Source organism: Cricetulus griseus, chromosome 4 (assembly GCF_003668045.3).
Source record: "Cricetulus griseus strain 17A/GY chromosome 4, alternate assembly CriGri-PICRH-1.0, whole genome shotgun sequence".
NCBI classification, from domain to species: Eukaryota; Metazoa; Chordata; class Mammalia; order Rodentia; family Cricetidae; genus Cricetulus; species Cricetulus griseus.
This window is the reverse complement of record NC_048597.1, coordinates 88755128-88768782: the sequence shown is the minus strand read 5'-3', so window position 1 is coordinate 88768782 and position 13655 is coordinate 88755128. Positions and strand designations below refer to the sequence as shown.

At 41.6% G+C, this 13655-nt stretch overlaps 1 protein-coding gene across 1 annotated transcript; it reads left to right on the top strand.

The window, feature by feature from the left end:
* The first annotated feature begins 12303 nt into the window (after positions 1 to 12303).
* Positions 12304 to 12819, top strand: LOC100770644 (NADH dehydrogenase [ubiquinone] 1 alpha subcomplex subunit 8). Its single transcript, XM_027416075.2, has one exon. The coding sequence runs from the start codon at positions 12304 to 12306 to the stop codon at positions 12817 to 12819; it is 516 nt and encodes a 171-aa protein (XP_027271876.1).
* The last annotated feature ends 836 nt before the right edge of the window (positions 12820 to 13655 follow it).

The window sequence follows — 13655 nt, the reverse complement described above, 5'->3', positions numbered from 1 at the left end:
GGACCTACTTGGAGGAAGTGGGTCATTGGCACATTCATAGAAGTTATTTGTCACCACCTTTTCTCTTATTTTTGTCTCTTCCTCTTTCTCTTTTTCATCTTCCTCTGTTTCTACTCTTTATCCTCCTCTTGTCCATCCTTTAATTAAACACATGCATATACTGTGTTTTAATCAAATTCACCATTTCTTCCTCTCCAACTCTCCTCTTTCCCTCCCACCACTTTTCCCTTCCTGCTCCATTTGCTCTCTTTGCTTTTTAAAACCAATTGACTCCATTTAGTGCGTGGCTGTATGTGCACGGGGTTAGGACCATCAACAAGAACCTGGGTAGCTTCTCAGGGACCTGAAGAAAAAAGACTCTACAATCGTGGGAATTCTTTCAGCCATAGTCTTTGAGGGACCCGCCCCTCAAAGGCTCAGAGGCGGGGCTCAGAGGCTGCATTGGGCTGGGAGTATTACTGGGTCTCTTTGGTTGTGGTCAGAAGGAAGATGGCAGCATCCAGTAGCTAAAGGCAGAAGACCTTGCTTTGTTATTTGTGAGTGATTCCCCAATAAATACCTGACTTCCCTTTATTCTGGACTCTTGTGAACTCCCCAAATACATCCTCACACTCCTTCCCCCTTCAGCCATCAATTTCACACACATTCTCAGGTAGCTTTAGGACTTCATGATACACACCTCTGTCCAAGATGGGATTTTGGCTGACTCAATCCTTGCATGCAGTCACGGTTGTTTGAGTTCAGATGTGCAACAGTTCTCTCATATTGAGCAAACAATGTTTTGCTGCAGACATTCACTACCTGTGACTGTTACAATCTTTCTGCCTCTTCCTTTCTGATGATCCCTGATGATCCCTGAGCCTTTGGTGGGAGTATGATATAGTTGTCCCATTTAGATCTGAGAACAAAAGACTCTTACTCTCTAAATGTCTACCTGTTATGTTTCTCTGTATTAACACAATCTATCTATGAAAGAAGTGTCTCCAATAAGTATTGAAAGATGCACTAATCTATAAATATAAAGATAAAAGCTTAGGTGGTAGGTTAATACTGTGTCCATTTAGCAGACTCAGAGTATTAGGTTCTCCTTTAGGTCTGTGATGTATCCAGTCACAGGTTATTGGTCCCAATTATGGTCTAGATAATGGTTCCCACTTGTAGAATGGGCATGAAATAGAATCAGAAAGTGATTGGTTACTCCTATGACGTTCATGCTACTATGATGTCAATGGGCATGTCTTTTCAGGACATCCATAACTGAAGCTCTCAGAATTCACAGCTGGTGAGGTTGATGACTATTTTTCTGCCCTGGTAGCTAGCATTCATATGGCATCAAACCTATTCCCTAGACGTGAAGCTTCCAGGGAGTATAAGCTTGATTTCTCCAAGTTGTTTGTCTCATAAATGTGGTATCTTCAATAATAGGGTCTTATCTTGGTGAGGTGGCAGTTGTAACTGTAGGCATTACAGCTTGGATGGAAAGAGATCCTGGTAGCTGGGAGCCAAGGAATACCACAAAGTCACACTGCACAACAAACTTCACACAGAGATTTATTGGGAGGGAAAAAAACAGAAGCGTGGCTACCTCTGCTTGGGCAAGAAACAGCAGAGAACTGAGCAGGATAGAGGGCTTATATAGAGTTTCTTGGGAAGAGGGTGGAACGTTTCAGGGTGGAGTTTTCCAGGGTGGAGATTGGTGGGATTTCACATCCAGATATCAGGCTTTCTATTCTATAGAGTAGGGGACAGAGTCTAGCAGTTAGGGCAGGTATAGTATTCTGTAGGAGAAATTCACTGGTGTGGCTAAAGGGGCTTACAGTAACCAAGAACATTGCAAATAGCCTATGATATTTAGGAACTCTATGAGATTGCACTGGCCAACAACTCCAAGAAAGTTAGTCCATTACTGGTACTTAGCTTTTTGTTTGTTAACATGTGGGGTCTAGTAGAGCCCATTGCCCCTATTATAGAGTAACTCCTTTTAAACTTTTCTGTATGTTCATATGTATGTATTTTAGAATGTTTCTACAGTAGTGGATTTCCATTCTAAAAATAATTGCAACAGAATTTTCATGGGGATTACACTGAATTTATCCTATCAATCCAGGAGCATCTGAGGTATTTCACTCTTCTGGTATCTTCTTCAATTCCTTTCTACAGTGTTAAAGTTTTCATTGTACATGTATTTTGCTTCTTTGGTTAGATTTATTCCACGATTTTTTGAGGTGGTTGTAAATGAAGTTGACTTCTTGATTAAAATGCTATACATACTGCTCGTGTCTCGGCATTAATCACATTATCCATGTACATAACAATATTCATGATATTTTGTCACTAGTGCATTAGTGTCAGGAAGCTTGCAGGAATAATCAACCACTTTCTGGCTGGATCTGAGGCCATCTCTCTCTTTTTTAAATTCTTTAATTACTACTCATATTTACATATCCATGCCCGGATTCCCTTGTCCTCCCATCCTCCCGTGTTCCCCACCAATCCCTCCAATCCACCCCCAATTCCTCCCCAGGAATAGTGAGGCCCTCCACGGGGGAACTTCAAAGTCCATCATATCATTTGGGGGAGTGCCTAGACCCTCCTTGCTGTATCTGGGCCGCAATAGTATCCCTCCATAGGGAATGGGCTCCCAAAGTCCATTTGTGCTCTAGGGATAAAGACTGGCTGAACTGTTAGAGGTCCCATAGACTGTCTTGGCCTCCTAGCTGGTACCCATATTCAGAGGTCCAATGCTGTTTCCCCAGCTTTATGACTAGGGTCTCCATACTATCAGTAGATCAGGTCCACTGTTTCTGCGGGTTTCTACAGCCCCATTTTGGCTCCTTTGCTCATCCCTCCTGCCTCTCCACAACTGGATTCCTGTAGTATGGTTCAGTGCTTAGCTGTTGGTGCCTGTTTCTGCTTTGAACAGCTACTGGATGAAGGCTCTAGGAATGGTAACCAAGGTAGGCATCAGTCTCATTATGGGGGAAGGGCATCAATGGCATCCTCTCCACCACTGCCTGGCTTCTTAGTTGGGGTCATCCCTGTGAATCCCCTAACATTTTCCCTGTGCCAGACCTCTCTCCAACCTGTACTGTTTCCCTCTATAGTAGACAATTCACCCATGGCATTGTAAACCTGCTCAAAAACCCATGTCCCAAGAGGTCATATTCCCAAGCAGGGGAAACTACTACCATTGTTTTGCTAAGGCACCTTTTAAATATTCATGTTTATACATATGGGTCAGTGCTGTTCTCATCCTTAGACAAAAAGCCTCTTTCTGTTGTGAGCAGCAATGCCAAGACTCATAACTGGTCAATTTACTGGGAATGAGTAACTGCTAAGAGTTCAATCCTAAATGGAATATCTATATCAACTATCTCACAGCTCGGGCAATGTCATCTGAGGAAGAGGGAGAGGAGCAGATGTAAGAGAGTTTGGGGAGGGCTATGAATGCTGTCTCTGGACACAGCATGGCCATGGCACTCAGGAACTAAGGCAACTGTAGCTTCATGAATAAGTTGTCCATAGAAATGGCTTCACTTCAACTTGACTTAAATCAGAGAGTTCAAACCCACTATTGCTCTCTCAAGGTTAAACAACAGGATATTTGGCCTAAGAAGTAACTAAATGATGTCTTACTTTAACAACATGATATTTAGTGTAAGATATGACTATTGTCTATCTTGCTTTGACAACAGGATACTTGGTTTAGGGTGTGGTTACTTGATGTTTTGTGTATTGAGATGTTCTTTGTGTCTTGGTAAGGAAGTTTCTTTGCCTTCTTTCACTTTTGATTGGGTAAACGAAAACTGTGTGTAATCTACTTGGGGCTTTCCCCCTCAGTATTCACTGGAGTGCCCTCCCAAGATTCTATTCTGTATCTCTGTCTTTTCTTTCCAATCTGTAATTTTTCCACCTACCATTTCTTAATCCACACTTCTCCTCTCAGGCACAAACACTGGCAACGACAATAAGTCTTGGACAAGTTCAAGGCAGCAGGATCAGTCATTTCAACAGGTGGCAGCACTAATTGGAATCAGGAGGTTACGAGAAAGGACGAAAAGAACACATGAAAGTTGGAGGGAGGTGTTTTAGGGGTATATCCTGGGAAAGTAAAAACAGAAGTTGGAGGTGGATATGATAAAGACACATTGTATACATGTATGGAATTGTCAAAGAATTAATAAAAGCTTTCTTTTTTTCAAGGAAGAAAACAAATTCTGGATTTCCCATGAAGGAGCTGTAGAGCTAAGAGCCTGAATCCTAATGTACCGTGCTTTGGTTTTCCTTACATGCTAAGTAGACAGTGGATTAACTCTCAGTGTGGGGAAATTAAATGCATGAGCAGAGGAAATTGTCTATAAACATGGCTGAAGATGGCAGGCACTAAATAACTATCAGCAACAATGGTTCGGCAAGCAGAACTCACCGTGAATGGGCACAATGCCAAACCAAGGAAGCAAAGCGTGGGTTGGAATAGATAACATTTATGGAAGACTCGGGGAATTGCTTGGCCCCCTGCAACAAAGACTCTTATTTCAGAAGTCATTGAAAATACTAGAGATGTCAAATTTTCTCAAACCAGTTTTCTAGAATATTCAGTAAGTGCCATGCCACATGAGAAGTTCAACCTCCACTCTATCTCTCGCAGTGTAGAGCCCACTTCCCTATTCATCTTCCTGAGAGTAGATCTGGGGACTGAGCAACAGGGTGTGACAATTGAAAGCTGTTGTCCTCGGAGTCCTGAACACTAAGGGACAGCAGTGATCACTGGGTGAGGGTGAGGTGAAACGATGGGAACTCCACGGGGCCAGTTAAGATCTCATCCTGGCTCTTACTGATGCTTCTTCCCAATCAGAGCAGGGGCTGAAGACCAGCGGCATCAGACCTTCCTCTAAAGGCTCTGAGCTCCAGCCAGCATCTGGACTATATAGCTTTCCAGGTATAGCAGGGACAAGAGGCTGAGCAGTTTCTCCCATATACTTGTTTTCTGTAGGAGTTTTTATGGAGGCTGTTCCTCTAAATCCCTGGGTCTAGGGAGGTAACATTTAGGACCCTGGGCTTCTAGGTCCCGGATGGTGAAGGCTTACACCACCTGACTGATTGACCCTGGGTGGAAACTGATGGGTGGGAGGTTGCCTTTGAATTTTATGCACTTAGAAGTGTGTGTGTGTGTGTGTGTGTGTGTGTGTGTGTGTACATGCACGTGTGTGCTATGGTGCATTTGTGCAAATGCAGTTGCAAACAGGCTGAGTGTGACTGAGGAAGTCACAGGATAAGGTTGTTTGTCGGTGCTCCCCTTCCACCTTGAGACAGGATCTCATTCACTGCTGCATATGACAGGCTCATTGGCCCCACGAGCTTTGGAGGATTCTCATGTCTCTTCTTCCTCCTTCCTTCATGGGGCACTTGCATCGTAGATGTGAATTGCTGTTTCAGGATTGAGAGGGGTTCTGGGGATCTAAACCCAAGCCCCGATGCTTTCTCAGCAGATGCTGTACCTACTGAGGCTTCTTAGCATCCTATGCATCCATGAGGAGAAGCCTGGTGACAGGTCATCCCCGGGCTATGTAGAGGCAGTGACTCAGGTGAACTAGAATGTCAAATCCTTCTCTTCTAAGTGTTCTGCAGCTGCTCTCCTTTGCTGCTTGCTGTATTTATGTTGGACTTCCCTCTTCAGGGTCAGAGTTGACCCACCACAGGGCTGGCTTCTAATCTGTGGCGTGTGGTTCAGAAGGAAGATGGATCTGAAACTAGAATTTAGTCTTAAGCTAGATGTTGGGGGTTAATCATGGTCTCTAACATGGCTGATGTAGAAGACCAGAGGAAGAAGAAACAATACAGAGTGAGAGCTTTATTTAACCTGTGTTAAAGCTCTGTGCAGAATTGGGGCTTCTCCTGTTTAAATGGTATTAAACAAGATGTTATCTCAGAAGTCAGGTTCCAGGGGATTCAGTACAGATATGGCACACACTAGTTGTTTCACAATGATAATTTCTTTAAAATTAATGCACAAGGTTTTGGGTATCATTGTGGCATTTTATGAACAAACTTATATTCTTGCTTCATTTCTGTGGCTGTGATAACTACCGTGAAAAAAAGCACCGGAGGCAGGAAAGGTTTAATTCAGGTTACAGTCCACCGCTGCATAGAAGTCACTGAGGCAGAACTTGGGATGGCTGATCAAGAACAGAGAGAAATGAGTGCTCCCATGCTGCTATCCTGCTTATGCTCCAAGAGCTTTCTTCAGGGACCGGCTTGCAAGCTCAGGGACCGGCTGTGGAGTAGTGCAGCCCACCATAGGTGGGGCCCTCCCTGGTCATTTATCAATCACATTGATTCCCTGTAGACATGGTCATTGGCCAACCCACTCTAGATAATTCCTCACGGAGACTCTCTTCCCAGGCATTTGTAGTTGTGGCAAGCTGTCACTTAAAAGCTAACATCACACCATCATCTCTCTGGCCTCACTTTCCCTGGCTCCTACTCCCTCTTGTAACCTCCCCTCTCAGTTTTTTTCCTGCCATTGCCATCTTGTTCCAGGCTAGGGACTACATATGCAGGTTTTATCCTTTCTGAGTCTGGATTACCTCATTAAATATTATATTTTCTAGGTTCATTCATTTCTTACAAACTTCATCCTACCTTTTTGTTTTCTATTTATTCTTTATTATTTTTAAAACAATCTTATTTTACATACCAATCCCAGTTCCCTCTTCCTCCCTTCCTCCCACTTCCCCCCACCATCTCCTCATCCTAGCCCCCATCCACTCCTCAGAGAGGGTGAGACCTCCCATGGGAAATCATCAAAGTCTGTCACATAACTTGAGGCATGATCAAGGCTCTCCCCACTGTATCTAGGCTGAGCAAGGTATCCCTCCATAGGGAATGGGCTCCAAAAAGCCAGTTCATGCACTAGGGATAAATACTGGTTCTACTGCCAGAGGCCCCATAAACTGCCCAAGTCCTCCAACTGTCATCCACATTCAGGGGCATAGTTTGATCTGATGCAGGTTCCCCAGCTGTCACTGTCTGTGAGCTCCCACTTGCTCAGGTCAGCTGTTTCTGTGGGTTTTCCCAACATGGTATTGACCCCTTTGCTCATCCTTCCTCCCTCTCTACAACTGGATTCCAGGAGTTCAGCCCAGTGCTTAGCTGTGAATCTCTGCATCTGTTTCCAGTTACTGGATGAAGGCTCTATGATGGCAATTAAGGAGGTCATCAATCTGATTATAGGGGAAGGACAGTTAAGGTAGCCTCTCCACTATTGCTTAGATTCTTAGCTGGAGCCATTCTTGTGGATCTCTGGACATTTCCTTAGTGCTAGGTTTCTCCATAACCACATAATGGCTCCCCCTATCAAGGCATCTCTTTCCTTGCTCTCCCTCTCTGTCCTTCCCCCAACTCAACCTTCCTGATCCCTCATGTTCTCTACTCCTCTCCCTCCCTCCTCCTTGTCCCCCCATGCTACCAATTAATTCAGGAGATCTGATCCATTTCCCCTTCATGTGTGTGGTGGGGGATCCATGTATATCTCTCTTAGGGCCCTCCTTGTTTTCTAGCTTCTCTGGGGTTGTGGACTGTAGTCTGGTTAACCTTTGCTCTATGTCTAATATCCATTTATGAGTCAGTACATGCTGTGTTTGTCTTTCTGGGTCTGGGTTACCTCACTCAGGATGGTTTCTTCTAGTTCCTTCCATTTGCCTGCAAATTTCAAGATATCATTGTTTTTCACCTCTGAGTAGTACTCCATTGTATAAATGTACAACATTCTCTTTATCCATTCTTCAGTTGAGGGGCATCTAGGTTGCTTCCAGGTTCTGGTTATTACAAATAATGCTGCTATGAACATAGTTGAATAAATGTCCTTGTGGTATGAGTGTGTATCCTTTGGGTTTATGAACAAGACTGGTATTGCTGGATGTTGAGGTAGATTGATTCCCAATTTTCTGAGGAACTGACATACTGATTTCCAAAGTGGCTGTACAAGTTTGCACTCCCACCAGCAGTAGAGGAATGTTCCTCTTTCTCCACATCCTCTCCAGCATAAACTGTCATTGGTATTTTTTATTTTAGCCATTCTGACAGGAGTAAGATGGTATCTCAGAGTTGTTTTGATTTGCATTTCCCTGATGGCTAAGGATATTGAGCACTTTCTTAGATGTCTTTCAGCCATTTTAGATTCCTCTATTGAAAATTGTCTATTTAGTTCTGTACCCCATTTTTCAATTGGATTAGTTGGTGTTTTGGAGACTAGATTCTTGAGTTCTTTGTAACTTTTGGAGATCAGCCCTCTATCAGATGTGGGGTTAGTGAATATCTTTTCCCAGTCTGTGGGCTGCCATTTTGCCTTGTTTACTGTGTCCTTTGCCTTCCAGAAGCTTCTCAGTTTCAGGAGGTCCCATTTATTAATTGTCGACCACAGTGTCTGTGCTACTGGTGTTATGTTCAGGAAGTGGTCTCCTGTGCCAATGCTTTCAGGGGTAATTCCCACTTTCTCTTCTAAGAGATTCAGTGTGGCTGAATTTATGTTGAGGTCTTTGATCCATTTGGACTTAAGTTGTGCATGGTGATAGACATGGATCTACATGTTAGCATCCAGTTATGCCAGCATCTTTTGTTGAAGATGCTTTCTTTTTTCATTGTATAATTTTAGCTTCTTTTTCAAAAATCAGGTGTTCATAAGTGTGTGGATTAATATTAGGGTCTTCAATTTGATTCCATTGGTCCACCCATCTGTTTTTTATGTCAATACCATGCTGTTTTCTTACTATAGCTCTATAGTAGAGCTTGAAGTCACAGATGGTGATACTTTGGGAAATTCCTTTATTGTACAGGATTGTTTGGGCTATCCTGGGTTTTTTATTCTTCCATATGAAGTTGAGTATTATACTTTTGAGGTCTGTGAAGAGTTTTGCTGGGATTTTGAGGGTATTGCATTGAATCTGTAGATTTCTTTTGGTAAGATTACTATGTTGATACTGCCTATCCAAGAGCATGGGCAATCTTTCCATTTTTCAGATATCTTCTTTAGTTTCTTTTTTTAAAGACTTAAAGTTCTTGTCATACAGGTCTTTCATTTGTTTGGGTAGAGTTACGCTGAGCTATTTTATGTTGTTTGTGGCTATTGTAAAGGGTAATGTTCCTCTGATTTCTTTCTCAGCCCATTATTCATTTATATATAGAAGGACTACTGATTTTTTTTTAGTTAATCTTGTATTCTGCCACTTTGCTGAAGGTGTTTATCAGCTGTTTGAGTTCTTTGGTAGAATTTTTCGGGTCACTTACATATACTATCATATACTATCACATCTACAAATAGTCAAAGTTTGACTTCTTTTCCAATTTGTATCCTCTTAATCTCATTTTGTTGTCTTATTGCTCTAGCTATATCTTCAAGTGCTATATTTAAAAGATATGGAGAGAGTGGACAGCCTTGTCTTGTTCCTGATTTTAGTGGAATTACTTTGAGTTTCTCTCTATTTAGTTTGATGTTAACTATTGGCTTGCTATATGTTTCCTTTTTATATTTAGGTATGTTCCTTGAATCCCTGCTCTTTCCAAAACTTTATCATGAAGGGGTGTTGGAGTTTTTCAAAGGCTTTGTCAGCATCTAGTGAGATGATCATGTGCTTTTTTTTCAGCTTGTTTGTATGGTGGATTACACCGACAGATTTTCATATGTTGAACCATCCCTGCATCTCTGGGATGAAGCCTACTTAATCATGGTGGATGATTTTCTTAATGTATTCTCTGATTCCATTTGCCAGTGTTTTACTGAATATTTTTGCATTAATGTTCACAAGGGAGATTGAACTGTAATTCTCTTTCTTAGTTGTGTCTTTGTATGGTTTGGGTACCAAGGTAATTGTAGCCTCATAAAAAGAATTTGGCAATGTCCCATCTGTTTGTATTGTGGGGAACAATTTGAGGAGTATTGGTATTAGCTCCTCTGTGAATTTCTTGTAGAATTCTGCATTGAAACCATATAACCCTGGGTTTTTTATTTTATTTTATTTTATTTCATTTTGGTTGGGAGACTTGATAACTGTTTCTATTTCTTTAAGGTTATAGGTCTACTTAAACTATTTTTCTGTTCTTGATTTAATTTTGGTATGTGGTATCAATCCAGAAAATTTCCATTTTCTTTAAATTTTCCAATTTTTGTGGAGTACAGGTTTTTGAAGAATGACTTGATAATTGTCTGGATTTCCTCAGTGTCTGTTGTTATGTCCCCCTTTTCATTTCTGATTTTGTTAATTTGCATGTTCACTCTCTGTCTTTTGTTTAGTTTGCATAAGGGTTTGTCTATTTTGTTGATTTTATTGAAGAACTAACTCTTTGTTTCATTGATTCCTTGTATTGTTCTCTTTGTTCCTATTTTATCCATTTCAGCCCTCAATTTGATTATTTCCTGCGCTCTATTCCTCCAGGGTCAGTTTGCTTCTTTTTGTTGTAGAGATTTCAGGTAAGTGTTAAGCTACTAGTGTGGGAGTTCTCCAGTTTCTTTTCTTTTCTTTTCTTTTTTGCAGATTTTTTTATTTGAATTAGAAACAAGATTGTTTTACACGTCAATCCCAGTTCACTATCCCTCCCTTCCTCCCCTACTCCAGTTTCTTTATGCAGGCACTTAGTGAAATGAACTTTCCTCTTAGCACTGCTTTCAAAGTGTCCTATAATTTAGAGTATCTTGTGCATTCATTTTCATTGAATTCTAGGAAGCCTCTAATTTCTTTCTTTCTTTCTTCCTTGACACAGGGGAAGGAATAAAGAAATGAATCACCCATGAATTAGGGGTGATTCATTTGAGCATCATTCGGTTTCCATAAGTTTGTAGGCTTTCTGTAATTTTCATTGTTGTTCAATTCTAACTTTAAGCTATGGTTATCTGATAAAATACATGGGGTTATTTCATTTTTTTTATTTGTTGAGGTTTGTTTTGCTGCCAAGTGCCAAGTATGTGCTCAATATTATAGAAGGTTCATGAGGTGCTGAGAAGAAGGTATATCCTTTTGTGTTCGGGTGGAATATTCTATAGATGTCTGTTAAATCCAGTTGAGTCATAACTTACGCTAGTTCCTTTATTATTTCTGTTAAGTTTCTGTCTGGCAGTCCTGTCTAGTGGTGAGAGTGGGGTGTTGAAGTCTCCCACTATAATTGTGTGGGGTTTGATGTGTGATTTAAGCTTTAGGAGTGTTTCTTTTACAAATGAGGGTGCCCTTGTATTTGGGGGCATAGATGTCCAGAATTGTGGCTTCCTCTTGATGGATTTTTCCTGTAACAAATATGAAATGCCCATCTTTATCTTTTTGACTGATTTTAGTTTGAAGTCTATTTTGTTAGGTATTAGGATAGTTACACCATATTGCTTCTTAGGTCCATTTGTTTGGAAAATCTTTTCCCAATTCTTTACTCTGAGGTAATGTCTGTCTTTGAAGTTAAGGTGTATTTCTTGTATTCAGCAGAAGGGTTGATTCTGTCTTTGTATCCATTCTGTTAGCCTCTGTCTTTTTATAGTCGAATTGAGACCATTAATATTAAGAGATATTAATGGCCAGTAATTGTTTATTCCTGTTGGTTTGGCTTTTGATGGTGGTGGTGGTATTGTGGATTTACTTCCCAATTTTTGGGTTTTGCTTGTGTGGAATCATCTATTGCCTATGTTTTTGTGGATGTAGCTAACTTCCTTGGGATGGAGTTTTCCTTCCAGTACTTTCTGGATTTGTGGATATGTATTGTTTAAATCTGGTTTTGTAATGGAATATCTTGTTTTCTCCATCTACAGTGATTGAAAGCTTTCCTGGGTATAGTAGTCTGGGCTGGATCTGTGGTCTCTTAGTGTCTGTATAAGATCTATCCAGGACCTTCTGGCTTTCAAAGTCTTCATTGAGAAGTTAGGTGTAATTCTGATAGGTCTGCCTTTATATGTTACTTGGCCTTTTTCCTTTGCTACTTTATTCTGTATATTTAGTGTTTTTATTATTATGTGGCAAGGGGACTTTTTTTGGTAGAATCTATTTGGTGTTCTGTAAGCTTCTTGTAGTTCCATAGGCATGTCCTTTAGGTTGGGAAAGTTTTCTTGTGTGATTTTGTTGACTATGTTTTCTGTGCCTTTGAGCTGGGCTTCTTCACCTTCTATCCCTATTTTTCTTAGGTTTGGTCTTTTCATGGTGCCCCTGATTTCCTGGATATTTTGTGTTAAGAATGCATTGTATTGAAAATGGTACAAGGCAACCTGGGCGACCTAGAGGGGAATTGAAGGAGACGAGCTGAGGACACCAGGGCAGGGTCGAGGCTGTTGCCGTCATGCCAGGGATAGTGGAGTTGCCCACTCTGGAAGAGCTGAAAATGGAGGAGGTGAAGGTCAGCTCAGCCGTCCTTAAAGCTGCTGATCACTATGGGGCTCAGTGTGATAAGGCCAATAAGGAGTTTATGCTGTGCCACTGGGAAGAGCAGGACCCCAGGCGCTGTCTGCAGGAGGGCAAGCTGATCAACAGCTGTGCGCTGGACTTCTTCAGGCAGGTAAAGCGTCTCTGTGTAGAGCCTTTCACAGAGTACTGGACTTGCCTTGATTATTCCAACCTGCAGCTGTTTCGTCACTGCCGCAAACAACAGGCCAAATTTGACCAGTGTGTGCTGGACAAGCTGGGTTGGGTGCGGCCTGACCTTGGGGAGCTGTCCAAAGTCACCAAAGTGAAAACTGAGCGTCCTTTACCAGAGAACCCTTATCACTTAAAAGCGAGGCCGGAGCCCAGCCCTGTGATAGAAGGGGATCTGAAGCCTGCCAAGCATGGCAGCGGATTTTTTTTCTGGAACGTGTAAGGATGGGTCGATGGCCCACACGCGGCCAGATGACAGCTGATGAAAATACCCATGCTGCTCACGTGTTCTTTCCTGGATCACGGACATTAACAAAAAGTTGATTTATGTGACTTGGCAGTTATTCTATACATTTCCTGTCCATTAAAATTTTAAAGGAAAAAAAAAGAATGTGTTGGGTTTAACATTTTCTTTGATTAATGACTCTATTTCCTCTGCTGTATCATCAACACCTAGATTCTCTCTTCCGTCTCTTGTATTCTGTTGTTTACGCTTGCATCTGTAGTTTCTGATCTTTTACCCAGATTTTCTATTTTGAGCATTCCCTCCGTTTGTGTTTTCTTTATTGCCTCTATTTCAGTTTTCAAGTCTTGAACTGTTTTTCCTCTACCTGTTTGATTGTTTGTTCTTGGGTTTTCTTGCTTTCTTTAAGGGATTTGTTGATTTTTTTTCTGTTTTTTGTTTGTTTGTTTGTCTTCTCCATTTCTTTGTGGGAGTTTTTCATTTCCTCTCTAAGAGCCTCTACCATCTTAATAAAGTTATTTTTAAGGTTGTTTTCTTCTGCTTCATCTGTATTGGGATGTTCAGGACTTGCTGGTGTAGAACCCCTAGTCTCTGGTGGTGTTATGTTGCTCTTTGTGTTGTTGAATGTATTCTTACACTGTTGTCTACCCATCTCTTCCTCTAGTGAGTGAAGATCAGCCTGTGCTTCAGGGGTTCTCTCTTCCTCCAATTAGTGTAGGTAGGGCCTGTGACTTACATGGTCACTTTTCCTACAGGTTCAGGCAGTTCTGTGTCTCTGCTGGACAATGATACAGCTCTGAGGCTCTTCTAGGTGT

Coding starts and splice junctions, on each gene's coding strand:
- LOC100770644 (XM_027416075.2), top strand. CDS start 12,304: ATGCCAGGGATAGTGGAGTTGCCCACTCTGGAAGAGCTGAAAATGGAG.